General features: G+C 41.6%; 1 protein-coding gene across 4 annotated transcripts in view; it reads left to right on the top strand.

The window, feature by feature from the left end:
• The window catches only part of CHD1L (chromodomain helicase DNA binding protein 1 like), a 51,491-nt gene that overhangs the window by 11,033 nt on the left and 14,556 nt on the right, over positions 1 to 25,902 (top strand). For all 4 annotated transcript variants that reach the window (XR_007135535.1, XM_047784850.1, XM_047784848.1 and 1 more), the window contains 10 exons: positions 2,899 to 2,980; positions 6,080 to 6,242; positions 7,956 to 8,111; positions 9,057 to 9,149; positions 10,799 to 10,895; positions 12,462 to 12,535; positions 14,089 to 14,199; positions 16,866 to 16,980; positions 17,610 to 17,763; positions 23,156 to 23,321. Coding sequence is in view for 3 of the 4 variants with exons in the window: in XM_047784850.1 (XP_047640806.1) it covers positions 2,899 to 2,980; positions 6,080 to 6,242; positions 7,956 to 8,111; positions 9,057 to 9,149; positions 10,799 to 10,895; positions 12,462 to 12,535; positions 14,089 to 14,199; positions 16,866 to 16,980; positions 17,610 to 17,763; positions 23,156 to 23,321 (1,211 nt within the window). In the remaining variant the exon portion in view is untranslated. The remainder of the gene's footprint in view (positions 1 to 2,898; positions 2,981 to 6,079; positions 6,243 to 7,955; positions 8,112 to 9,056; positions 9,150 to 10,798; positions 10,896 to 12,461; positions 12,536 to 14,088; positions 14,200 to 16,865; positions 16,981 to 17,609; positions 17,764 to 23,155; positions 23,322 to 25,902) is intronic.

The raw sequence follows: 25,902 nt of genomic DNA, 5'->3' as shown, positions 1-25,902 counted from the left end.
GCTGTAGCCGCTGGCCTATGCCACAGCCACAGCCATGTGGGATCCCAGCCATGTCTGCAACCTACACCACAGCTCACGGCAATGCCGGATCCTTAACCCACTGAGCAGGGCCAGGGATGGAACCCACAACATCACGGTTCCTATTCAGATTCGGTAACCACTTAGCCACGGGAACTCCCTGAGGAGCTTTTTCTTAAGAGAGCTTTTTATAGTGTCTAGGGTCACAATATTCAGAAGAAATACAATCTTTATGTATTAGATCGTCTTCCTTGAATCCAGCCCAGGTGAATTTAAGAGCCTAAGTAATAAAGGGACATTTATAATGTTAACTCAGTATGAGCCCCAAGAGTACAGATGTACTCTTCTGATGTGTTTGGCAGGGTTATGTTGTGTATGACTGTACTGCACGTTCTGAGAACAGCCAGGAAGTGTCATATGATCTCTGCCCTAAATAGGCTTATTATGGAGAGTTGAGACTGCACCTGTAACAATGTGAAAAATAGGAAATTTTGTGGACAACAGACTTATAAAACCTGTGGACCAAGAGGATTAGAAGTTGCTTTGTCTCACTGTCCATTCAGCGCTGGAATTTTCTCCACCTCTTCCTCTCCAGGAAGCATTCCTTTGTGTGTCCTTTAATGAGTAGTTTGACCTCCTTCCTTTCACTGAGCCCAAATCCTCCTCCCTGTAGTCTGTTTCATTGAACAAGCTTTTTATTGAATGCTTGCTGTGTGTAAAAACCTGAGTATCTAGTTCTTCTCAAAGGAATAGGACCTAATCTGTTTGTTCGTTTTTATCTTTTTAGGGCTGCTCCTGTGGCACATGGAAGTTCCCAGGCTAGGGGTCAAAAGCTGGAGCTGTAGCTGCCAGCCTACACCACAGCTCACAGCAACGCTGGATCCTTAACCCTCTGAGCGAGGCCAGGGATCGAACCTGTGTCCTCATGGATGCTAGTCAGATTCACTTCTTCTGAGTCACGATAGGAACTTTATTCTTTGTTTTTTTTTTTTTGTTGTTGTTTTTTTTTTTGGACCTAATCTGTTTTGCATAGTAATTCAAACAGGAGCCAGGGTGCTGTACTGCAGCCACTTTCACACCTTACCTCATGACTAGTGTCCAACATCAGCTGGACTTATTCCTTATATCCTTCAGTGCAGCCCCTGTTCCCCAGCAGGAATGACCCCAATTCCTGCACTCTCCCTTTGGACCCCAGGTCTCCCTCTGTTGGTACCCCTCTCAGTAGTTGAATTGTACAGACATCTGTCTCTGCCCCCATTTTCTGGGTTTTCTCTCTGGCCTCTGAAGAAGAAGGCTTCCTCCTCCTAAGGTCAGCCTCTGCTCAAGATCCTCCTCTGACCTTTGAGAGAGCTTTATTTCCATGCCTACTGTCTTTCCAATATTCTGCTTTACTTGTATGTACCTTTAGTTGTTGTAAGTATAAAAATAATGTCAAGGAATTACAGAATGTTTACAAGAGAAATAGAAAGTAAAAATCTTTTAACTTCTGCATGTTCTTCACATTGGTGAAAAAGACCTGTAATATATCTTTTTTAGTCATATAGGCCTTTTTTATTATAACATGATCATATATATCATTTAAAATGCTATATTTCATTACCTATTATTGGACCTATTATTATTTTCAGCTTTTTGCTGCTTTAAATAATGCAGCTTGAAACTTATTCATCTATACATGCTTTTCCATATTTTGAAATATTTTTTGGTGGTGGGGGGAAACAGCTTCCCCGGAATATTTGCAAAGAATATGCTTTTATGACTTTAATGTCTTGAGAAGTTGGAGTCATAATCTGTTATCCTACAGAAGTGCCCTGGCACAGCCACCAGTGACTTGTGTGTTAACAGATCCAAAGAATGTATCTTCCTATCTGTAACATTTGATCCTGTTCACCACTTCCCCATTTTAAAATCATACTTTTTTGGTAAAGTAGGCACAGTAATGTCTCCTCACCTTATTCTCTCTCTCTCTCTTTTTTTTTTTTTTTTTTTAGGGCCAAACCCAGAGCGTATGGAGGTTCCCAGGCTAGGGGTCGAATCAGAGCTGTAGTCGCCGGCCTACACTGCAGCTATAGCAATGCCGTATCTGAGCCACATCTGCAGCCTACACCACAGCTGACAGCAACGCCAGATCCTTAACCCACTGAGTGAGGCCAGGGATTGAACCTGCATCCTCATGGATGCTAGTCAGATTCGTTTCCACTGAGCCATGATGGGAACTCTAGCACCTTGTTCTTTTGGATTAAATAACATGCCTCAAGCCCCATACCGAATGTCTGGCATCTAGTAGATGGTCATCAGTGTTTCCTTTCGCTTTCTAGCTCTGGCTCCTTCCTTTCTGCCTTCAATGCATAGGTCTTTCCCATTTTAAAGAGTAAATTTCCTTAATTTTACTACCTTTTCCAGATGCTGTCTTGTGTCCATGGTTGGCTCTCAGATAAGAAGGCAATTTGGGTGTGTTTCAAACAGAAAGGGGTTGATATTAGTCTTCCCAGCAAAAGTCATGTTCTTTTTTTTTTTTCTTTTTTGTCTTTTTGCCTTTTCTAGGGCCGCTCCCGCAGCATATGGAGGCTCCCAGGCCAGGGGTCCAATCGGAGCTGTAGCCGCCAGCCTACGCCACAGCCACAGCAATGTGGGATCTGAGCCTCGTTTGTAGCCCACACCACAGCTCAGGGCAACGCTGGATCCTTAACCCACTGAGCAAGGCCAGGGATCGAACCCGCAACCTCATGGTTCCTAGTCGGATTCGTTAACCACTGCGCCACGATGGGAACTCCCAAAGGTCGTGGTTTTGTAGTGAGACTTTTGGTTGTGAGATAACACATGTTATCTCATATGTTTGAGTCCAACAAAAAACTGAAAGCTTGGATTTTTCCCTTGCAGCTTCCCTTGGAGTGTTCTTGTCGTGGATGAAGCTCACAGGTTGAAAAATCAAAACTCCTTGCTGCATAAATCACTTTCAGAGGTAAAAAAAAAAAAAGTCTAATTTTGATATAACTTCCTTTTAAAAAACATTGGTTTATTCCTGTATAGAACTGATTAAAGTGAACCTTTTTTTTTTTTTTTTCCAGTGAGATTTCTGCAGGGTTAAGTGGACATTTATGGTGGCAGAAGTAGTGTTTCATATGGTGTAACTTTTTCCTCTTGTCTTTTTCACAGCAGATAATGTTTACTCAAATCTGATTATCAAATGAGTAAGACTCTACCCCCAGGAAAAGACATTGTAGTTTTGGAAATATTTCAAGTCTCTTCTCATCTTCAAAGGGGCAGTTTCTTTAAAAATAATCTTTACTATAATTTTTCTCTCTGCAATAACAAACATCTGATATATTGTCCTCTTCCCCAGTTTACCTATTAAAAAATCTAACAGTTCAGGAGTTCCCGTCGTGGCACAGTGGTTAACGAATCCGACCAGGAACCATGAGGTTGCGGGTTCGATCCCTGCCCTTGCTCAGTGGATTAACAATCCTACGTTGTCATGAGCTGTGGCATAGGTTGCAGATGCGGCTCAGATCCCGCGTTGCTGTGGCTCTGGTGTAGGCTGGCGGCTACAGCTCTGATTGGTCCCCTGGCCTGGGAACCTCCATGTGCCGTGGGAGTGGCCCAGGAAATGGCAAAAAGACAAAAAAAAACCAAAAAAACACACAAAAAAACTAACAGTTCACAGAGCCATGAAGAGACTGATTTCATGGCATTGAATGTTACCTCTAGTCTCTCCTATCTTTGTGATGCTTTTGAGTATGACATCCTTGATCTCATTCCTTTATCTTACACTTTGGCATTGTTCTGGCAAAGTAGATGAGAAATGCCATTGTAGCCCTAGATTTGGCCACTTTTCTGAGGAGTCAGTGGAACAGCTTGTGAGTATGAAGTGCCCTTCGTTTGCTGACCTAGTAAAGGCTTACTCATTCATGAGACCACATGTATGAATGTCTGTGATCATCACTAAAATTTGGTCCCTGTCCTATAATCAATTCATAAATTTAGAGGTCATTTGAAGGAAAGTCCTATATCTGAATTCTCTTTTTACTCTCTAAAACTGGTCGTTTTTAATATTTTAATGCCGATATGACCACTGTCTGTTATTAGCCCAAGCTCAAAGATTGCTTTCCCCTAGTGGGACCCCCTCTGCTCTACAGTGTCCTTTATCTTCTTTTTGGGAGCTCTTAACAGTATCTTTTTTCCAAGAGATTGTCATGTCCTGGCGCCCAACCTTACAAGAGCTGGCTTATTTGCTAATGCACTTCCATTATGCTAATTTACAGTGGAGAAAGGGAAGCAGGTGCAATAGAAGAACCCTGGCTTTGGAGTGGGGAAGCTAAATTCCATCACTGGCTCCAGAGCCTTTTCTTCTTATTCCTGGGAAACTAAGGCGCAGCGGGACTATGAGGGAATTGTTCTGCATCATCTAATTATTCCTTTTTAGGTGAGGTTTGAATTGCAGACAACTGGTGGGTCAGAAAAAAAAATACATTTATTGATTGGGCTAAGAGGTAGAGAGAAGGGTATTGCCCGCTGACCCCAATGTTGTTTTCAGCTTATTGTTAAAGTTGGAAGCAGCCTAAATGTGAACATAAGGAACTGGTTATGTAATTTATGCTATACCCACACAATACATTTACAAAATTAGGCTGCCACGAAAAATTATGTAGAGGAGTACTTAATAATGTGGAAAGCATTTGCAAAATATTTGATACAAAAAAATTAACAAAGTATGATACACAGAGATTGACTCTGGATTTTTTTTTTTTTTTTGATGCCAAAATGGGCACTACTTTGAGTAAAAAATACTAACTCATGATAGTTTAAGTTGCTTTTTAGTGACTGACAACCTCGGTTATCTTTGTGACCTCATATGCTTTGGTTACTTTAGCTCTTTTCTCGGTGAACATGCATTGTAAAGTGAGATTTGGTTATTAGAAACTTTTATTTTTGACCAGTTCCCACAGTTGAAATACTGTGAAAACATTGCTGTACAAGTAGAGCAGGCATGAATGAGTGGCCCCACATTGATTAGATGGTTTTAAAAGAAACAAGCAGAAAAGGGTGATGGCCAAAGAAAAATCTTGTCAGATCAGTTTTATTTGATTGTGTCATTTCATTTATCTCCTTTCTCATTTCAAAAGCAGTATCTTCTTACGACCCCCTCCCAAATCAGAATATAGAAACACAAGAAGAAAACTAAAACCACCAATAATCCTACACCCCTGCATTCATTACATTTTGGCGTATGTGCTGCCATTTCCTTTGTGGTGTGTGTGTGCACACTCAAACATAGATATGCATATGTGTTATTTTAAAAAATATATCATTTTAAATATCAAAATACAGTATATATGCACACATACTGTATTTTGATGTTTAATATACATACATAGGATATGGCTTTCCATTTTTGCTGTATTATTTAAACTCAAGTGGTGGAAATTCTTGTTAATGTCCGTTCAGAGGTTGTCCTTTTGCTTGACCTTTTATCTGTTATTATTGTTTTTCCTAACCTTTTACTATATAATAGTCTCTCGTTTTTGGTGTTCTTATCTTTTGCTCAGTTTTTAAACAATTACTTCCATTTGGGGCTGTCTGTGGTCCAGAAATGTCCAGAAGTCTTGATGTCTTGCATTGGATCCACCTGTAAAGTTTTATAAAGGGAGATTCTTTTAAGATAGATCTTCTTGCTCTTTGTAGTGGTGGGTCCTGCTGCTATAGCTTTGGGCTTCTCCAACTGTAAGGGTATATGGTGTGTGCTTGAATTCCCACGTAGACTGAATAACAGTAACCGTGTTGAATACTCTTGCAGTCCTTTAGAGTTCACAGGCTGATTTTTCTTACCTTGTAATGGTATCTCCTTCATAGGATTATTATCCCTGTCTTATAGTTGAAACTAAAGAGGTGTTATTTCCTACATCAAACAGCTATATACATTTTGAACCTGAGCCTTCTGGTTTCATGTCCCTCTCGTGTCATTTCATTAAATGATGCCTCTCTTTGTAAAGGTTGTGGTGGGTATTTCAGTCTTGCTTTCCAGTGTTAAGGATTTTTCACTTTATTTATTTGTATATCTGAGTTCTCAGTTGCCTTCCGTCTCCTGCTGACCGGAACTCCCATCCAGAACAGCCTCCAAGAGCTCTACTCTCTGCTCAGTTTTGTGGAGCCTGATCTCTTTTCCAAGGAGGAGGTGGAAGATTTTGTGCAGCGTTATGAGGATATTGAGAAAGAGTCTGAGTCAGGTAACTTTCCTTCTCATAAATCATGCCCAAAAGCCCAGAGAACTGATAGATATCAAAGAAAGAGAACTGATAACCAGAGGATACCTTCCAGGGAGAAGTCTGAACCCTCCTATTGTTCCCAGTCTTATATATTATGTGATTCTACAGTAGTGCTTGTTTGGGTCATTTTTGGAAAAAATAGTATCTGCTGATTTGCAGACTCTTTCCCCCTTAACATGTAATTTCTATGAGGACTTTTTTTTTTTTTTTTGCTTTTTAGGGCCACACCCATGGCATATTGGAGGTTCCCAGGCCCAGAGTCGAATCAGTGCCTACACCACAGCCACAGCAACACAGGATCCAAGCTGCATCTGTGAACTACACCACATCTTACAGCAATGCTGGATCCTTAACCCACCAAGCGAGGCCAGGGGTCCAACCTGTATCCTCATGGATACTAGTTGGATTCGTTTCTGCTGTGCCACAAGGGGAACTCCTTCTACGAGAACTTTGTTAACTTTCCATGCTACTTCCTGAGGCAGAAAGGGATGTGAGTGCTATAGCCTGAACCTACTGTTCAGCATTGCACAGCACTAGTGTTGCTTTTCACACTGCACTAGAACCAGAAGTCTGGGCGGGGTGATGAGAGTGCAGGGGAAGACTTCTTTGTTCTTACAGTTGTCATTCGTGACCTTCTTCCTCTCGCACCTTTGCCCTTCTGCCTCCCTGAATTATTGTCTGCCCTGTCATTCCAGGATGATTATCTAAGCCAACTAGTGGGCATGTATGTACCAGGTGAGTATGAGTTGGAAGGGCTTCTCACAACAGAAATCTCCTCACCACAGGCTGAAGATTAGCTGGGGTCCTGTGTTTAGGGTTGGTCAGGTAAACTATGTGGCACCCAGTCAAGTATTACATTGGACACACTGATATTAAAAAAATATTTCTTGGAGTTCCTTTTGTGGCTCAGCAGAAACAAATCTAACCAGTATCCTTGAGAATGTAGGTTCAATCCCTGTCCTCGCTCAGTGGGTTAAGGATCCGGCATTGCCACACGCTGTGGTGTAATTGCAGATGTAGCTCAGATCCCGAGTTGCTGTGGATGTGGTGTAGGCCATTGGTTACAGCTCCAATTCAACCCCTAGCCTGAGAACCTCCATATGCTGCTGGTGTGGCCCTAAAAAGACCAAAAAAAAAAAAAAATTTCTTGTTAACAAAATTCAAATTTAACTGGGCACTTGTATTTTTATTTGCTGTATCTGGCAACTCTACATGCAGTGTAATTCCAATTTAGGCTAGTTTTTGAAGTTAACAACACCTGAGGAAGGACCAAGGGCATTGAAGTCAAAAGAACTAAGTTCGAATGCCAGTGACATCAGATCAGCATCCAGCTATGTGGCTTTGGATAAAGGGCTTCTTTCTCTGAGCTTCACTTAACTGAGCTATACAAATGGGGACAATATTACCTACTTGCCCTGGATTTCCAAGCTGTTATGCTAGTCAGATGCAAAAGTATCCTGGAACCATTTCCTCTGTGCAAATGAGATTATTAATAAGAATCAGAAGGAGTCAGAAAGAAGAACCCAATGAAGGAAGAAATACTATGAAAAATTATGCTGACCTGGAACACAGAATTGGCATGAAAATGAGAAATAGTCCCTCGTAGTTCAATGTCTTGACCTTGCTTTTGTACCACACTTCTTGTGTGTTTGTGTGTGTGTTTTTCTTATACAGCAAGTGAACTCTACAAACTCTTGCAGCCATTTCTGCTGAGGCGAGTGAAAGCGGAGGTAGCTGCAGAGCTTCCCAAGAAGACAGAAGTAGTGATATATCATGGCATGTCAGCACTGCAGAAAAAATACTACAAGGCTATTTTGATGAAGGACCTAGGTAATCAGAGGGCGCTTGTCCATTTAGGAACTATATGGGATGTGATTTTTCATATGAGGAAATACTTTATAATCATACTTGCTCTGTAGTATGGGAGGGAATTTGGGGTTTTTTTGTATTTTGGTTTTGCTTTTTAGGGCTGCACCGGCAGCATATGGAGGTTCCCAGGCTAGGGGTCTAATCAGAGCTGTAGCTGCCAGCCTACGTCACAGCCACAGCAACACCAGATCCGATCTGCGTCTGTGACCTACACCATAGCTCATGGCAATGCTGGATCCTTAACCCACTGAGCAAGGTCAGGAATTGAACCTGCAACCTCATGGTTCCTAGTTGGATTCATTTCCGCTGCACCACAACGGGAACTCCTGGGAGGGAATTTTATGTTCTGAATAGTACTCAGGTCAGCTGCAGTGAAACTGTGGTAGAGCATCTTTAATAACTCAAGACTTTATCAGTTGTTACATTTGTGAAATTTCCTCCCCATCATGGTCCTCCTGGTTTGCCTGTAGTTCAGCAAATACATCTAGGCATCCCAGTCATGCTTAGAAGTATTTTAACCCACTGCAAAACGTTTTTCTTAAGTCATACTCACTGGGAGGAATTGGGACTGGGAAGGCAGAGAGAAGAGTGGAATTTTCTCTCAATTTGCATTTTTTTGTCCCTTGGCTCTATAATAGCAATTAAAGAAGGAAATTTAGAATTCTGCGAAAGATTAACAAAGTATTCCTGAGTTTGATTTATAGTTAGGCATCCTTCTTAAAACAAGGTGATGATGGTTAAGAAAACTTTATGTCAATGTGCTGTTGTTAATGCAATTCAGTTAAATTTGGGAGGTGAACGTAGGTTTGAAAGATATATTATTGAAATGAGTAAGGTTATGTATGGAAACTTACAAAGTTTTTCCTGTTGTTCAGTAGTCCGTCTCTCTTTTTTTAAAAATTTCAGATGCATTTGAAAATGAGGTGGCAAAGAAAGTTAAACTTCAGAATGTCTTGTCCCAGCTTCGAAAGTGTGTGGATCACCCATATTTGTTTGATGGTGAGGCAGTGCCCTTTTTTCTCCTATTACTTTTCATTGTCATTTCTGTGGCCAACCTAATAGCAAAATTCTTCAAAAGATTTGCCTTTTTTTACTGTCTGTTGCCCCACATTTTCTCATTAATTTTTTTGTGTGAATGTTATCTAATGTTCCTATTTCTTCAGTTGTGCCCTTTATGACTTTGTTTTTCTTTTTTCTTTTTATATTCAAGATGTAGTTATAGATTCTATACTACATTTATCATGTCTCTTTATTTTCCTATAAATCTGCAAATATTTCTCAGCTTTTTTTTTTTTTTTTTTAATTCTGCCATGTCTTCCATGAAACAGACAGTCTTAAAGAATCAAGGTTGGTTGTTTTATGAGATGTCTCATAATATGGATTTATCTGATCATTTCTTTTTAAGTAGATGTCTCTTTGTCTTGAAACCCACTCATTGAGCCCTTTGTCACTGCCATTCCTAGTTCACCAGTGGTCTCTGCATAGCTCAACTAATGTTTTTCAGTTCATGTTTTAATTAACCTCTCAAAACCTTTGAAGCAAATGATTACCTCTTTTTTTTTTTTTTCACGGCCACAGCTGTGGCATCTGGAAGTTTTTGGGCTAGGGGGTGAATCAGCTACAGCTGCCAGCCATAAGCCACAGCCGCATGGGATCTGAGCCACATCTGTGACCTATACTGCAGCTTGCAGCAGTGTTGGATCCTTAACCCAGTGAGCAAGGCCAGGGGTGGAACCCATGTCATCATGGAGACTTAAGCTGAGTTCTTAACCCACTGAGCCACAATGGGAACTCCTAATTGATCACTTCTTGACATACTTTCTTCCTTTAGCTTCTGGGACAATACTTTCTTCTTTTCCACCTTCCTTATACCTACTCCTTGTCAGCCTCCTTTGTTGCTTCCGTTTCATCTTACGGATATCTGTAAATTTCCCACTAAGTGCTACATTAGCTGCATTCTACACATATTGATATGTAGTACTCTCATTCATACTGGGTTTTTAAATTGTTTTTATTCACACTGATTGGTCGCCTATGGGACAGTTCCAGGCTTCTGTGTCTGTGAGAGCTCTAGGATTAGTGTCATCAATGTAGAGGGTTTGTTGTAGTCATTTTAAGGAAATCTTTACCAGGCAGCACTATGAATTGTTTTAAAATATCAGTGAATCTTAATGAGGTGCATATCAGAGCCCCCCCCTTTTTTTTTGAAGAAGGGGGTTGTGAACATGTAGATTTTGGAAGAAGCCCTCCAGGTTATTCCCCTACTCCCACTTTGAGAATTACTAGTTTATACATCTAAGCGTATTTCTTGATTTGTTTTCTAGAGTGAGCATCTCAAGATTTCAGTTTCTGGTCTCTGGTCCTTAGTATCTCCCTATGCCTCAGTTTCCTAGAGAGTGGGTTTGTTTCTTGGATTAAGCATTTGTTAGGCTTTTTGGGTGTGCCGGGCTCTGTGATAGATGTTAGGCAGTGCTGAGATTATCATTGCAAACAGATAATTATTAAGTGCCTTCAAAGAGGCATGAGACTTGGACCCTTTATCACTTAGAAGCAGCTTGGCCTCTCTGTAGCCCAGCCATCAGCTTCTCTGTTCAGAGTCTACCCTGACTGGGAACATGTTTACTGGGAATGAGTTCTTCCTTTTCCAGGTGTGGAACCAGAGCCTTTTGAAATTGGAGACCACCTCATTGAGGCCAGTGGGAAACTTCACCTGCTGGACAAGCTGCTGGCGTTCCTGTATTCCAAGTAGGTGGTAGATTTGTATTGAGCTGGTGGCTGTTAAAGCCAGAATAATGAGCAACTTGCCGACTTCTTGAGCCTAATCCCAGTTCTCCTTTTTTCAGGACTCTGATCTCTGTCCTCCCTTCTCTGTAACTGTACCCCTACCCCATTCCATTTGATCCCATGCCACCCTCTCTGTAATCATCCTTTCCTGTGCTGAATTCCCCCAGCACTTAGGATCCGTATCTAACACTTGGCAGTGCACTGCCTTAATCTGCTTATCTGCTCGATTGCTGTGTATTAACCATATCACTACAGATGTATTGTTTAGTTCGGCAAAGACATCAATTATTTCTTTTTTAATTGCCTGCTGATAACCTTGTTTTGAATTGGCACATAGTAGGTGCTTAGTAAATATTCACTTTTGTTAACTTGTGGGGATTAGTTTGAATTCCCTGAGACATGATTTGGGCCTCGGAAGACCGAGTCAATTCTGGAGCCTCTAAAGCTTCAGCTGAGTATTCATTGACCTGGTGTGCAGCCTGTATCTGATCTTCCTGGTCCCCAGAGGGGCAGAGGAGTCTAGAAAAATCCAAGTTTCTGAAGAATCTCAAAGTTGTCCCTTTGGGACAACTGACCGAAGTAGGGCTGAACCAACCTAAAACCTCAGAGTTGACAAAAGCATCCAGCATTAGGCATGTACAAGTAAAATAATTGCATGTCTTACTCTATTTCATTGGTCATGATATATCTGCAATAGGTATCTTAGTGTAAGAGAAAGACCCATATCTTCTTTCCAACCTTTTCATTTCACAGGTCTTAAAGCAGGCCCAGAGAGATTGTATGATTTGTTTAAGGTCACACAGCCATCAAATGACAAACTTAAAATAATAATAAAATAATATCTGATGTCTGATAACATGAGGCTCTAAGCTTGACTTTGTATGTAATCCATTTTGCCTCCTCCTTTCCTATCTCCTCTCCCTATGTAGGTTTTCTCATGTGGCATGTGGCACATGAGGTACCACCTGCCCCTTGCTTCTCTAAGGTGATGCTTCTCAGAATTTTTAACCAATAATGCTGTAGAATGAGGGGATAATGACTTTTACTCCCAAGTATCGAATGTAGCTGTAGATGGCTGACCACCTTTTCAGGGTCTCCAGTTTTGTTTTTTGTTTTTTTGTTTTTCATGCATTTGAATTTTGTATTTTACTCTGCATATATTTATTCCTTTTGCTGTTAAAAGCATGTATTTCTTTCCATATAATAATTGATATCTTAGAAAGGGACACCCTGGTTATCCCAGGGCTTCATATACCATCTGGTGCACTGACATGTGCTCCTGGGAATACCCCTGCTCTAGTTTGCAAACCACTCTAAGGATATGGCTACGTGTGGAGTTACATCCTTATATTCACCATCTAGCATCTCTGAGGAAAACTCTGTAAATGATTATGACATTTTTGTTTCTGCATCAGTATTTCATTTCTTTATCAACTTGCATCCTTTGGTAAGTTTCAGTGAAGCAAGCGCACCTTAGATACTATTGGAGTTAGCAGTTTTTCCTTTTCTTTTTCTCTTTTTTGCCAGGGGCCATAGAGTTTTACTTTTCTCCCAAATGACCCAGATGTTGGATATTCTCCAAGACTACATGGATTATAGAGGTGACATCCCTTGATCACTACATTGCTTAAGCCTTTTACACTTTACAGTCCAGATAGGTCCATGAAGAGTGATCTGGGGGTGTGGGGATGTTACAGAGGAAAGCAGTGAAAGATGACTGTTCAGAACCAAAGAAGATTGAAAGTGAGGAGGGAGATGTATGATGCAAGGATTGATAGCACGGTAGAGACACATGGACAGAAATGAACGCACATTCTCATTAGTGCTGCGATTTAAAATTATGGGTACTGATGAAGCATGTTTACTAGGAACTTGGCGTGATAATCATTTTATGATGTATGTAAGTCACGTCAGTGTGTTGTACACTTAAACTCATGTAGTGCCGTATGTCAATTATATCTCAGAATGGAAGAAAAAAATAGCCTGGTCACTTGAAAAGGAAAAAAAAATAAAATTATGGGTATGGGAGAAAAAATGTGTGTTACAGAAATGTTTTTGAAAAAGTGTGATAAACAGTTTTTTGATGAACATTCATTTTCTTGCAACATTCAGCTCAACAGTTGAATAGTTGTTCAGGATCAGCAGAAAGCTGAATATTGAAATATTAGAAATTCCACATACTAACCAAGGGAAAGGTAAAAAAATTTTTATCTATATAGACAATAGGGAATGTAAGTTATTACCTGGGGACTCTGTTTAATATATAATAACATTTACTCAGTATCCTATGATAAACCATAATGGAAAAAAATATTTTAAAAAAGAATATATGTATGTATGTATGTATACCTGAGTCACTATGCTGTACAGCCGATATTAACCCAACATTATAAATCAACTATATTTAAATTTTAAAAATTACAGGAAAAAAAAAAGACTCCTCATTGTAGTAATTGAGAAAAACAGTTTACATGGGATGATGGGAAAAGGCTGTAACATTGGTTGATCTTGAGAGTAGTGGTGAAGAAGTATCAGCTCCAGACCTTTACTGTTGAAAAAATGAATTCACAGGGGATCCTTCGAGCCACTCGACGGCTCCTAAGTACTACAGTATACCTGGTCCATTGGACGCTTGCAGGAAATGCCATTGGCATGTGGAGGAAGAACCTTCAGATTCACAAATGTGGGTTGAGCATATAGTCCCCCTTCCCGACAGTGGGTCCCTGGTAAAGGTTGAGAACCCTGAAGTTTCAATGAAAGGCAGCTGCTAGACCACTGGACAGGCTCACTCAGCAGCTCCTAGGTGCTTGTCTTCCTGAACACATGTGAATTGGAAATTCCCACATGGTGTGGACCACAGTGTGTTTCAGGATTGCTTGGGTAGTCAAAATTGAACACTAACTCCACAGATGCCAGTATATCCGCTTTGCATTTTAAAAACCCAGAAAGGTATATTATGTTGAGTTCTCTTCTAAAACAATCAAATGTCCCCAAAATTTAGATTTTTTTCCCCCCATGGATTTGTTTCTAGTGGGACATGCTTGTATAAGGGAAGGGACAAAATTAGCATTTGGTTTTGAGCTGGCAGTATTTCCTTCCACAAAGAATACTTGAAAAGGGTTAATATTTCTCTGTTTTCTTCCTCTGTGTGAAGGCTACAGCTATGAGCGTGTGGATGGTTCCGTGAGAGGGGAAGAGAGACACCTGGCCATTAAGAACTTTGGACAGCAGCCCATCTTTATTTTTCTCCTGAGCACCAGGGCAGGTAGGTCTCATAGACATGGACAAAAGCAGGCAAATAAGGGTCGACACAGTATATTTACATCCTAACCATGATTGCATTTTTCCTTAATTCTCTGAAAGGTGAGGTGGTTACTTAGGAGTATAAAAAGGGGAACTTTTGCATGCCACAGGCACAGCCAAAAAAAAAAAAAAACTAATTTAAAAAATGTGATTTTAATGAAATTCCCAACTTTTTAGAATTATTTATAACATTGTCTATATATGACATGTTATAAATGTTATATATGACATTTGTAATGCTTTACCAGTTACAGAGTGCTTTCATTTATTTAAATAAAATGAAGTCAGCTGTTGGAGATGAAATTATTCTCATGTCATGGAACAAGCAGACCTTAAATTCGAACTCACAGAATCATAAGTTTCTTTATTTACTTTTTTTGGTAGACCTAAATCTTGATGAAATAGAGGTAGGAGCTCTAAAGGGACATGTGTCCTCTATTATAAAGAGAGTTCAGTCTTACTTAGTAAGTACTTATTAAGTGCCTAGTACTATAGGGTGTAAAAAAGAAGTGTTAGATATAATCCTATAAGACAATCCTATATGGAGATTGTCTTATCTGTGCATATCTCACCTCTGTATTACAAAGATACAGTCAGATTCATTTGGCACCACTCGCTTCCAGATCATAGACTGGATCTCAGCCATTCATTCATGTCCCCACTTGTCATAGGGGTACTGTCAGGAGAGACTGAAAGGATCAGGGCAAACACTGTACTGTTGGGAAAACAGCCCTATTAATGCTTTTCCGATTTCATCATCTTCATATTCAGAGAGAAGCATTATTTAAAACATCTAAAACCAGGGAGTTCCCTTGGTGGCTCAGCAGTGTGGGTTTGATCCCTGGCATCATTCAGTGGGTTAAGGACCTGGCATTGCTATGTGCTTGTGTAGGTCCCAGGCGCGGCTTGGATCCTGCGTTGCTGTGGCTGTGGTGTAGGCCAGCAGCTGTACCTCCAGTTCAACCCCTAGCCTGGGAAGTTCCATATGGCGCAGGTGCAGCCCTAAAAAGCAAAAATAAAATACAATAAAAAATGTCTAAAACTAGGAAGAGAGAGATCTCTGTTCTTCAGCTGATATCTTTGGAGTACTCAGAATTAGTCAAAACAGAGCGATCTTTTAGAAGCCAAAACAGTCCCAGACATGAGCCTTTTCCAGACACTAAATGTCCTGTTTGCTCTCACTTTTTAGCTATAGATACGCATCATTACCATTTACTCAACAACTTCCCTTCAACTTTCAAAGATTTCGATTGAGCCCTGTTGCCACCAGGTGGCAGTGAGAGCTTATGTATACGTCCCAAACAAGTCTGGCTACAGCTTCTTTATAAACTATCATCCCTAATGAAAAAGAGCTGAACTAAGACAACAACCCAAGAGAAGAAAATTTTTATGGAGCACCCTTTAATGAAATAAGTGCTTGGGAGGTATTACGGAATAGTGGTTGAAAAGCATAGGCTCTGGAGCCAGACCATGTGAGACTGAATCTGGCTCTTTCTCTCTCTACCTGTGCAACTGCCAATAAATCCCTTATCCTCTCCCTGCTTCATTTCAGCATCAGTCAAATAAGGATAATAATAGCAACCACTCCTAGGATTGTTGTGAGCAGTGAAGGAGCTAGTATATGTAAAGTGCTTATTAGAGCACTAAAGAAATAAAGCAGAACACCAGGGCAGCTGTCACTATTATTGGGTATAATTTAGCATGTCTCAGTCATCAGTCTTTATTACCTCTTTATTCCAATGTTAATTTTATATGAAGGCTTTAATTAGAATGTTCCTGCCTGACTTGTCTTGAGATCCAGCTTAGAGTCGGTAGCCTTTCTCCAAAGATAGTCTTTAATTCAGGCTCTTAGAACAAGCCGGTTCAGTCTTGCTTGTTTTAGCAATGAGCTGTAATGACCCTGGTGAGAGGGAGTCCATTTCCTACTTGTTTGCACATTAATCAAAGAGAAGGCTGTAGTTTGCCTTCCTGGTTCTCTTAATTAATTCCCATCATCCAAGGAGCCTCCTCGGCCCTTCTCATTGTTGTCCCACGGAGTGTTCTCGTCCTTCAGCTGGTTTTGTTACCTGCCCTTTGATTAATGTGGACGTGAGTCTAGAGGAGACCTACTAAAGTCTTCTCCAGTGAGAGGGAGGGGACCTGCCTGCTCGCCCTGGGATGGCAGCAAATGGCCTCCCCTCTTCTCGTTAACCTGATTGGGGGTCTTGCTACTTAGGTGTAACTTGGGGTGGATGTTAAGACTCTTAATGGTGCCCACAGTAGACCTCGCTAATATTAGTAACTGTTTTCTGAAAGACCACATGTCCCTTTTCACAGACTGTTCTATAAACACAATAACAATTTTTAAATAGAAGAGGTCTAAAACGGCTTCAGGGCACTAACTTAAGTGCCCACTTTTGCTCCTTACCCCTGCTCCCCTTGTTCTGTAACATTCTATAGTTGAACTGTCCCAAGTCAGGCAGTATGAGCCCAGGTAGGACTTTTGGGGGAGGGGGTGTCCATTTGAAGGATGAAGCCAGTTATCTTGACTGCTCTCAGTTTTTTGGTCTGACCACCGCAGCCTCGTGTCCGTGGTCTGGTCCCTAACCCATGTTCTGCTAGTGATGTTCCTTTGTGCATTGTTTTCAGGTGGCGTTGGCATGAACTTAACAGCAGCAGATACTGTGATTTTTGTTGACAGCGATTTCAATCCTCAGAATGACTTGCAAGCAGCTGCCAGAGCTCACCGAATTGGCCAGAACAAGTGAGAGATATAAGCATAGCCCTGTTCTGCTTCCTTGGCTCCTCAGCAGTTCTGGGTTAGGCAGGAGGGTTGAAGACTGTGGGCTGGTGCCAACCCCCGTGCGGAGGGTGAGAGACTGCTAGGTTTTAGCCCAGCTCTGTTGTTGAGCCCAGACTAGTATATGGACCAGGCACATGATCACTCCAGCTTGCTTTGCTAAAAAGAGCAACATCAAATTATGAAAGGACTAGAAGGAACCTTTTAGAAGTTAACTCATCCTTCCTGAGTAAAGGTCTAATTCAGTTAAAATATGAAGTGACAGGTTTGTGGAACTAAGCTAAAAAGATAGGTCTTACCCTTTGGCCTGGGGGTGATTTAGACCTACCAGAGGTTTTCCTCAACCACAGATAACTCCAGTGTGGCCTCCTCCTCCTCATCCCTCCCTTGACTCTTTCGGAAAAGGTTCAGTGAGAATTAGAGGCCAGATCTCTGACAAATGCTCAGGTCCACACACCACAATCTCCCGCTAGTTGTACCCTGAACTTGGCATTTTGAGTTTGTTTTCTTTGGGGTGTATTGACCGTGCATGCTTGGGTCCCTTTTGCAGACTCTTATGTTTGGCATATTACTCTCCTTTGACTTCTGTACAGGTCTGTTAAAGTTATTCGGCTGATCGGCCGAGACACTGTGGAAGAAATAATCTGTCGGAAAGCAGCCTCCAAGCTGCAGCTCACCAAAACGATCATAGAAGGGGGCCGTTTCACCCTGGGAGCCCAGAGACCTGCCGCAGAGGCTGACCTCCAGGTAAAACATACCATTCTTCACCTTAGGATGTGTCATGATTTCAGTCAGCGCTCCCGTGGGTGAGAAAGTTAAGTGAAAGGAACTGGCATTAACCACCCACTCTCCCCAGCCACGCACTTGTTCCCAAGTGTCTACTGCACACAGGCTGCTTCGGGAGCCGGGGTGAAGATGATATAGAAAGGCAATAGAAGAGGGAAGGGTGATGGGCTTTGGATCCCTCTGACTTGGACTCAGGTCCAAGCCTTGTCACTTGTTGGCTATATAGCTTTTATTTTATTAATTTTTATTTATTTGTTTATTTATTTTAGGGCTGCACCTGTGGCATATGGAGGTTCCCAGGCTAGGGGCTGATTCAGAGCTGCAGCCGCTGGCCTACGCCACAGCTACAGCAACAGCAACACGGGATCAGAGCCACATCTGCGACCTGCACCACAGCTCATGGCAATGCCAGATCCTTAACCTACTGAGCGAGGCCAGAGATGGAACCTGCATCCTCGTGGTTACTACCTGGGTTTGTAACCTGCTGAGCTACAGCAGGAATCGGGCTATGTAGCTTTGAGCAGATGTCTTTACCTTTGCTTTTCTAAAAATGAGGATACCACAAGTTGCCTCAAAGGGCCCTTAAGAGAATTAGACCAAATAAAGAACTCAGCATAATAAGAATTAATCCCATACCTCCTTCTTAACCCTAGACCCTTTGATCAGTAAGTGCTTTACATTAGCTTCTTCATATTCAGAGGAGGGGAATTAAAAATCATGCCATTGGAAAAATGGATGAAAAAGCTAGAGTTAGTTTCTTGAAGAAGGGGACACTGGACAGGAGGAGTGTACTGGCTTGGGAGATCTGAGAACTCTCTTCTGGAAGAGGGCTTAGAGATATTCTATAGCAGCCCTTGGGTTAAAATTAGAACCCATATCATGATATACCCCAGGTTCTCCCATTTTGACCCAGGGAGCAGAGAGACCAGCTCCTAGGATACTGGAAAGATCCAGGCCTGAAGTCATAGATCTCTGACAGGGGCAGTAGCAGTGGGAGGGTCTGGTGTGAGCAACGTTATAAAAGAAGAAATGACAGAGGTTGGCTGCTTAGAGGTAGGGAGGGCGATAGGAAACTCAAAGATGAGTTGTAAGGTCTTAAGCCTGGATGATGAGGAGGATAGAAATTCAGAAGACAGAGGTAGGGCAGAGTTTGGGGAAGACTAAGATGATTTAGGCTTCAGTCAACAGAGTTTACAGTAAAAACAAAATGTGAACAAAACTGTTTTGGAGGGAAACTCAGAGACAAGAGTTTCATTTGCAGAAGTCTGTAAGAGAGCAGGCTTTAAAAGCGCTGGTTTATCAAACAGAAAATACAAGTATGTAAAAGGAAAAAAAATTACACACTATTATAAGCAGATTTACCAAGTCTGTAGTTAGTTTAGTTAAAAAAACATTTTTTTCCTGTTGTGTCTCAGTGGGTTAAGAACCTGACTAGTATCCATGGGCTTCCTCAGTGGGTTAAAGATCAGTGTTTCTGTGAGCTGGGGTATAGGTTGAAGACGTGGCTTGGATCTTGGGTTGCTGTGGCTGTGATGTAGGCTGGCAGCTGCAGCTCTGATTTGACCCCTGGCTTAGGAACTTCCATATGCCTCAGGTGTGACCCTAAAAAGAAAAACAAAACAAAACCATTTTCTCACATAGTTATCATATCTACAAAGACCAGTGCATATCTTTACACATTAACTTTGCAAAAACAGGGCTCACATTGGTTTTGTTAGGGAGTCATTAACTTGCAGGAAAGGTTCAAGGTTTTATTTATTTTGGAACCAGAACTAGTAAGTAATCCTGGGTTTTGTGCATGTGCTTGTTTGGTTTTTGTTTATCTCAAGGTGCAAAGTGTTGGTTTTTTTTTTTTTTTCTTTTCCTTCTGTTTTTCCTTTGGTTCCCGACTGATATGTACATACTTATCCATGCTGGTGGCCCGGCAGGCTGTACATTTCATTTTCACATCATTCAAGAAGCAATTGCAAATGTAAGGTGAAAGCTTGAGAAAGAGGTAGCAGGGAGGCTGCAGAGACTTACTTTCGTTTCTTCTTTTTAGGGCTGCACCTGTGGCATGTGGAAGTTCCCAGGCTAGATCTGAGCCACATCTGTGACCCACACTGCAACTCAGAGCAACGCTGGATCCTTAACGCACTGAGTGAGGCCAGGGATCAAACCTGCGTTCTTGTGGAAACTAGTTGGGTTTGTTACGCCCGAGCCATGGTGGGAACTCCTCCTAAGAATCTTTTTTTTTTTTTTTAATCATTTATTTATATATCTATTTTTTCTACTGTACAGCATGGTGACCCAGTTACACATGCATGTATACATTCTTTTTTCTCACATTAGGTGTTCCATCATAATTGACTATAAGGAGTTCCCAGTGCTACACAGCAGGATCCCATTGCTAATCCATCCCGAAGGCAACATTCTGCATCTGTTTACCCCAAGCTCCCAGTCCCTCCCCTTTCCCCTTGGCAACCTCAAGTCTATTCTCCAAGTCCATGATTCTCTTTTCTGTGGAAAGTTTCCTTTGAGTCATATATTAGATTCCAGATATGAATGATATCATATGGTATTTGTCTTTCCTTTCTGACTTACTTCACTCAGGATGATAGTCTCTAGTTCCATCCATGTTGCTGCAAATGGCATTATTTTGTTTTTTCTTAATGGCCAAGTAGTATTCCATTGTGTATGTATACCACATCTTCCTAATCCAATCATCTATCAGTGGACATTTGAGTTGATTCCATGTCTTGACTACTGTGAATAGTGCTGCAATGAACATGTGGGTGCATGTGTCTTTTTTAAGTAGAGTTTTGTCTGGATATATGCCCAAGAGTGGGATTGCTGGGTCATATGGTAGTTCTATGTATAGATTTCTAAGGTACCTCCATACTGTTCTCCATAGTGGTTGTACCAGCTTACATTCCTACCAGCAGTGCAGGAGGGTTCCCTTTTCTCCACACCCCCTCCAGCATTTGTTATTTGTGTCCTTATTAATGATGGCCATCCTGACTGGTGTGAGGTGGTATCTCATGGTAGTTTTGATTTTCATTTCTCTAATAATCAGTGATGTTGAGCATTGTTTCAAGTGCTTATTGGCCATCTGTTTATCTTCCTTGGACAAATGTCTATTCAGGTCTTTTGCCCATCTTTCAGTTGGGTTGTTGACTTTTTTGCTTTTGATTTGTATAAGGTGTTTGTATATTTTAGAGATTAGGCCCTTGTCCGTTGCATTATTTGAAACTATTTTCTCCCATTCTTAAGTTGTCTTTTTGTTTTCTTTTTGGTTTTCTTTGCTGCGCAAAAGCTTGTCAATTTGATTAGGTCCCATTGGTTTATTTTTGCTCTTATTTCTGTTGCTTTGGGAGACTGACCTGAGAAAACATTTGTAAGGTTGATGTCAGAGAATGTTTTGCCTATGTTCTCTTCCAGGAGTTTGATGGTGTCTTGTCTTATATTTAAGTCTTTAAATACAGTTCTTCAGGCATGAGTTTTCCATAGAACTTGAGAGTGATGAGGTCGGCGTTGGGTCTGGTGGAGGGGATGAGTGACAGAACCTGGTTTTGCCCACGTTCTGGGTGTGGGAGGAGGAATGACTGTCAGTAAGGAGTTGGACTCGTCCCAGTTGGGGAGGAGCTCAGGGGATTTGTCAGGGTGCCCCTGTGATGCAGGCTGCTGGCCACGTCCCTGTGATCGTATGGATGTTCCTCGGTGCTGTGGGCTAAGCACTAGTGATAGCAGAGAGCCCTGGCTGTTTGAGAGGGGCTCTGTAGGAATCTTGCCCAGCTCGTGATTACCAGAAGGTTACATTCAGGCTCTAATGTCTGAGTTCTTTCTTCCCTACCCAGACCATTACAAGGTATCTTCTTGGTTGTCAAAAACAGAGGTAACATCCTGATGCCTCTGGAAAAAAAGCAGGGTTTGTTTGTAAAATAAAAATAATCCAGTAGTAGAAGATGTGATTGTGGTTTGTAAATCTAAGAAGTCTAGCATCTTGAAGTCCTCAAGAAAGGAAGAGGTTTATTATCCTGCAGGAGGAACATAACAGAAACAGAAGCACATGCAGATCTAGCAAACATTTACTGACTGCTTACTGTGCGCTAAGTATTATATGAAGTGTTTCTTTCCAGATTTTTCCATGAATAACAAGAGAGTGAGTTAGGCACTTTCTTTATTCCCATTTTAAATATTTTGCCCAAGGACATTCATTCCAGTCCAAGTACTCTAACCTCCAAGCACATGGCCTCGCCCTTCATTACTGTAATATGTTGCTTCTCTAAAAACTCATGCAGTTCCTTGATGCCTGAGACACATCACAAGTGAAAGCACAGACATAAGGTAGCCTGAAGGGAGTGTCCCAGTATGGACCAGTCCTTTTCATAAATAGTTGGCTTTCTTCTGTTTTTGGTGCCATCTGCCAAAGTCAGTTAGTTGCCTTGTTATATATGTCAAGGTTAAAGATAAATATATCGAGGTATGTTCATGCTTAGGTGAGCCATATAAGTTTTTTTTAAGCTATTAGAGAATACCTTAAGATTTCCAAAATACAAAACAGAAAACAGACCATCTAGAGAAAACTGACCCAATCTAAAAGGACAAGATGCTAACAAGGAGCCAAGATGTGCATCCAGCCTGGTTCAGAATCTCAGAGTTGGTTCCTAAGGAAGTACATGGTTAGAAGTAGGAAGCTGAAGCCAGGAGAGATGATCTGAACTTTTCGGGTTGTTCCTACAGCCCTAGGGAATCGGCTGAGGGTACTTTAGAGGGAAGGGAAGAGAGGCAGGGTAGTGCAGTGCCAGAAGGATGTCCAGGAACATTAGAATTGAGATATGGCCTTCAGGTCAGGAGTTGTTACTAGTCTTTGCAAAGGTAGTTTCCATAGAGCACTGTGGCAGGAACGAAATTGCCAAAATTGCCAGTTAATGGTAGAGGTAAAACACCCTGTGCAGCCTTCTTGTTCCAAGAAGTTTGGCTGTGAGAGGGTTGGGAGGGTGGCTAACAGGGTCTGGGACTTCTCATGTGGCTACTGTGAATGCCTTAAAAAAGACTCCATGAGAAGTGCTAAGATACTGCAGGAACTGACTGTCGTTCTTTTAAAACAAAACAAAACAAAAAAATTAGAGGCCCCCAAAATTAGAGGCCCCAATTGTCAAAGTCAGCATCTCTGACCTTCGTTTATCACCTCTCTGCTCACCCATCCTCCAATGACAGAGCATCTCCCTTGGTGTCACCTTCATGGGGAGAGACAAGAGGCTGACCACCAGGGCAAGGATGTGCCTTGTCGTTAAGTCACCTCGCAAATCACTGATACCCAGTGTTTGTTTTCATGGGAGCCAACTGCTCTTTTTTGTTTTCTTCGTTCAAGCTGAGTGAGATACTCAAATTCGGTTTGGATAAACTGCTATCCTCTGAGGGGAGTACCATGGACGAAATAGACCTGGAGTCTATCCTGGGAGAAACAAAAGACGGCCAGTGGATCTCTGATGCCCTGCCGAGCACAGAAGAAGGAAGCAGGGAGCAAGAGGAAGGAAGTAAGTCCGGGGTGAGAGCAGAGCTCAAGGCACAGCCACGCCCGGTTAGAACGTGAGTGAAGTGGACTTCAGGGACATCCTTTTTCTACCCAGCTCTGTTCTCATCTTGGGCACGCTGTTTTAAGGCTTACTTGGCTCACAAACTCCTCCTAGACTGACTGAAATTGTCTAGCTCTTCCCTTGTATCTGAACTTTGAACCAGATTGATGACATTAATTCTTATGGAAGTTTGTCTCAAAGATTATAATTTCTACTTTTTCCTCCCTTGACTGCAAGCATCTTCTTTATTAGTAAATCCTTTTATTCTTAGTGTGGTGCTACACACAGTAATCCCTTTTCTGAATAGTAAAATATTTTTTTAATTTTTATTTTTTAAAAAATTTCCTTTTATTCTATTATTTTTTAAAGTATACTTGATTTACAGTGTTGTGCCAGTTTCTGCTGTTCAGCAAAGTGATCCAGTCATATGTGTGTGTGTGTGTGTGTGTATACATGTGTATACTTATACACACACACATACACCCATTTCCTTTCTTATCTTCCATCATGGTCTATCCCAGGAAACTGGATATAGTTCCCTGTGCTATACAGTAGGACCTCATTGCTTATTCATTATAGATATAATAGTTTGTGGTTTTTAAATGATGGTGAACACTGATTCTGTATGTAATCAAAAGTATTTGTCATATGCCTTATATCTGTTTTTTTTTTTTTTAACCTAATCTTCACAATACTCCATGAAGTGAGGTACCATGAATTTTTTTTTCAGTGAAGCAATATATAAATATATAAATCAGGAGTTCCCGTTGTGGCGCAGTGGTTAACAAATCCGACTAGGAACCATGAGGTTGCGGGTTCGGTCCCTGCCCTTGCTCAGTGGGTTAACGATCCGGCGTTGCCGTGAGCTGTGGTGTAGGTTGCAGACGCGGCTCGGATCCCGCGTTGCTGTGGCTCTGGCGTAGGCCGGTGGCTACAGCTCCGATTCAACCCCTAGCCTGGGAATCTCCATATGCCGTGGAAGCGGCCCAAGAAATAGCAACAACAACAACAACAACAACAACAACAAAAAAAGACAAAAAAAAATAATAAATAAATATATAAATCATGAGATGATTTTATCTTATTTTTTTTTTCTGATTTTGGTCAACATTTGTCTTTTCTCCATTTCTATTGCTATAGTATTTGAAATTCTGACTTGAAGCATTTTTTCACATGGTAGCTTTGTTAAACCCTTTCCTGATGTCTTAGGGTTACTTTGAAATGACTTTATTTTCCTGTATCAGTGACAACAGAGATTCAGTATGGACTGGGGTGAGAGGTTTGTAATTCATGAGTACCTGATTCCATTTGTTTGGAGAAGTTCAGTTTCTTCACCGGACACTGCTTCCTTTTTGGGTGGCGAATGGGGTTGGCGTGACCTCTGGTTGTGATTCTCTTTTGTTTCTTTAGGAGCCTGAACTTCCATCACTTCCTTCTTTGCCTTTGCACCGAACTGTCAAGGCCTGTCTCCCTCGTCTAAGTTGTCTCTTTCCCCCAGAAGCAACGCCTTCCCAAACTGCTGGCTGCAAGTGCTTCCTAGTCGCTTCCTTCCAGTTCTTAGTAGCCTCTGCTCTGATCCTGCCGGGTTTCAGACTTTTCCTCGTTATTTTCCTCTTTGGGATGTGACCTTGTGGGGGATAAATTTGATCCATGTCTGACGCTGCTGGAACCGCGCTGCCTCTTTTCTGTGCCCTCTTTGCCTGACTCTCTAGTATGAGTTTGGACCCTGACTCAGCTGGTTTCAGATGTTCACTTCTCTACTTACCTGCAAACTGAAGTTTGTGGTACTCTCTGACTCCTAGTCTTGTAGTAGGCGTGGGGTTAAGGGTGGTTTTGTTATCCTTGCTGATCTGTATGGTCTTATAGGGTGTGGGGAGGACTGGAATGAAGGCAGCTGGCATTGCGGTACGGGACACTGACTCTGACTTGACTTCACTCCTAGTTTAGCTTTTGCATTTTTGGTATTAGCATCCCATTTTTATTCTTCAAGAATGTTCTCTTATCCTCTGCTTGTTATTTCAGTTGTATCTTGTTCTCATTTCAGGGCTATAATATCCTCTCTGAGGACATTTATGATAGCTTTTAAAAAGTATTCCAGGGAGAATGTTTATTGTATCTTTAAAAAAAGCATTCCTCTACTCCCTGGGTTGTCTCACTTTTATCCAATTGCTTTTCCTTCTTTTTTAAATGATTTGTCTTGTTTCTGTTAGTAGTTTTCCTGAAATACCTGGTGTGCTCTGGCTGGCTGTCCACGTGTGCTGGTGAAATGCCAGAGCGGCTGGGCAACTGTGGCCTGAGCAGGTGTCTGGCTCTGGGTCCTGCCTCCAGTGTTGCTAGTTGGGGAGCCGGCTTTTGTCTTGCAGGGGGTCTTCCCAGACATCTGTATTTGAAGTCTTTTCTCTGGGCAACTCCATTTCTCCAGAGATGAGTCCTTTAATATCTTTCCTGGAGGAGGTGGGGTGGGAGTTGGAATCAACCTCTTTGCTCAGATTGAGGACATGGCATGAGCGAGGGAGGGGGCTTGGGGGGATGCCCCTGTTGT

Source organism: Phacochoerus africanus, chromosome 6, assembly GCF_016906955.1.
Source record: "Phacochoerus africanus isolate WHEZ1 chromosome 6, ROS_Pafr_v1, whole genome shotgun sequence".
NCBI classification, from domain to species: Eukaryota; Metazoa; Chordata; class Mammalia; order Artiodactyla; family Suidae; genus Phacochoerus; species Phacochoerus africanus.
This window is presented reverse-complemented; position numbering and strand designations above follow the sequence as displayed.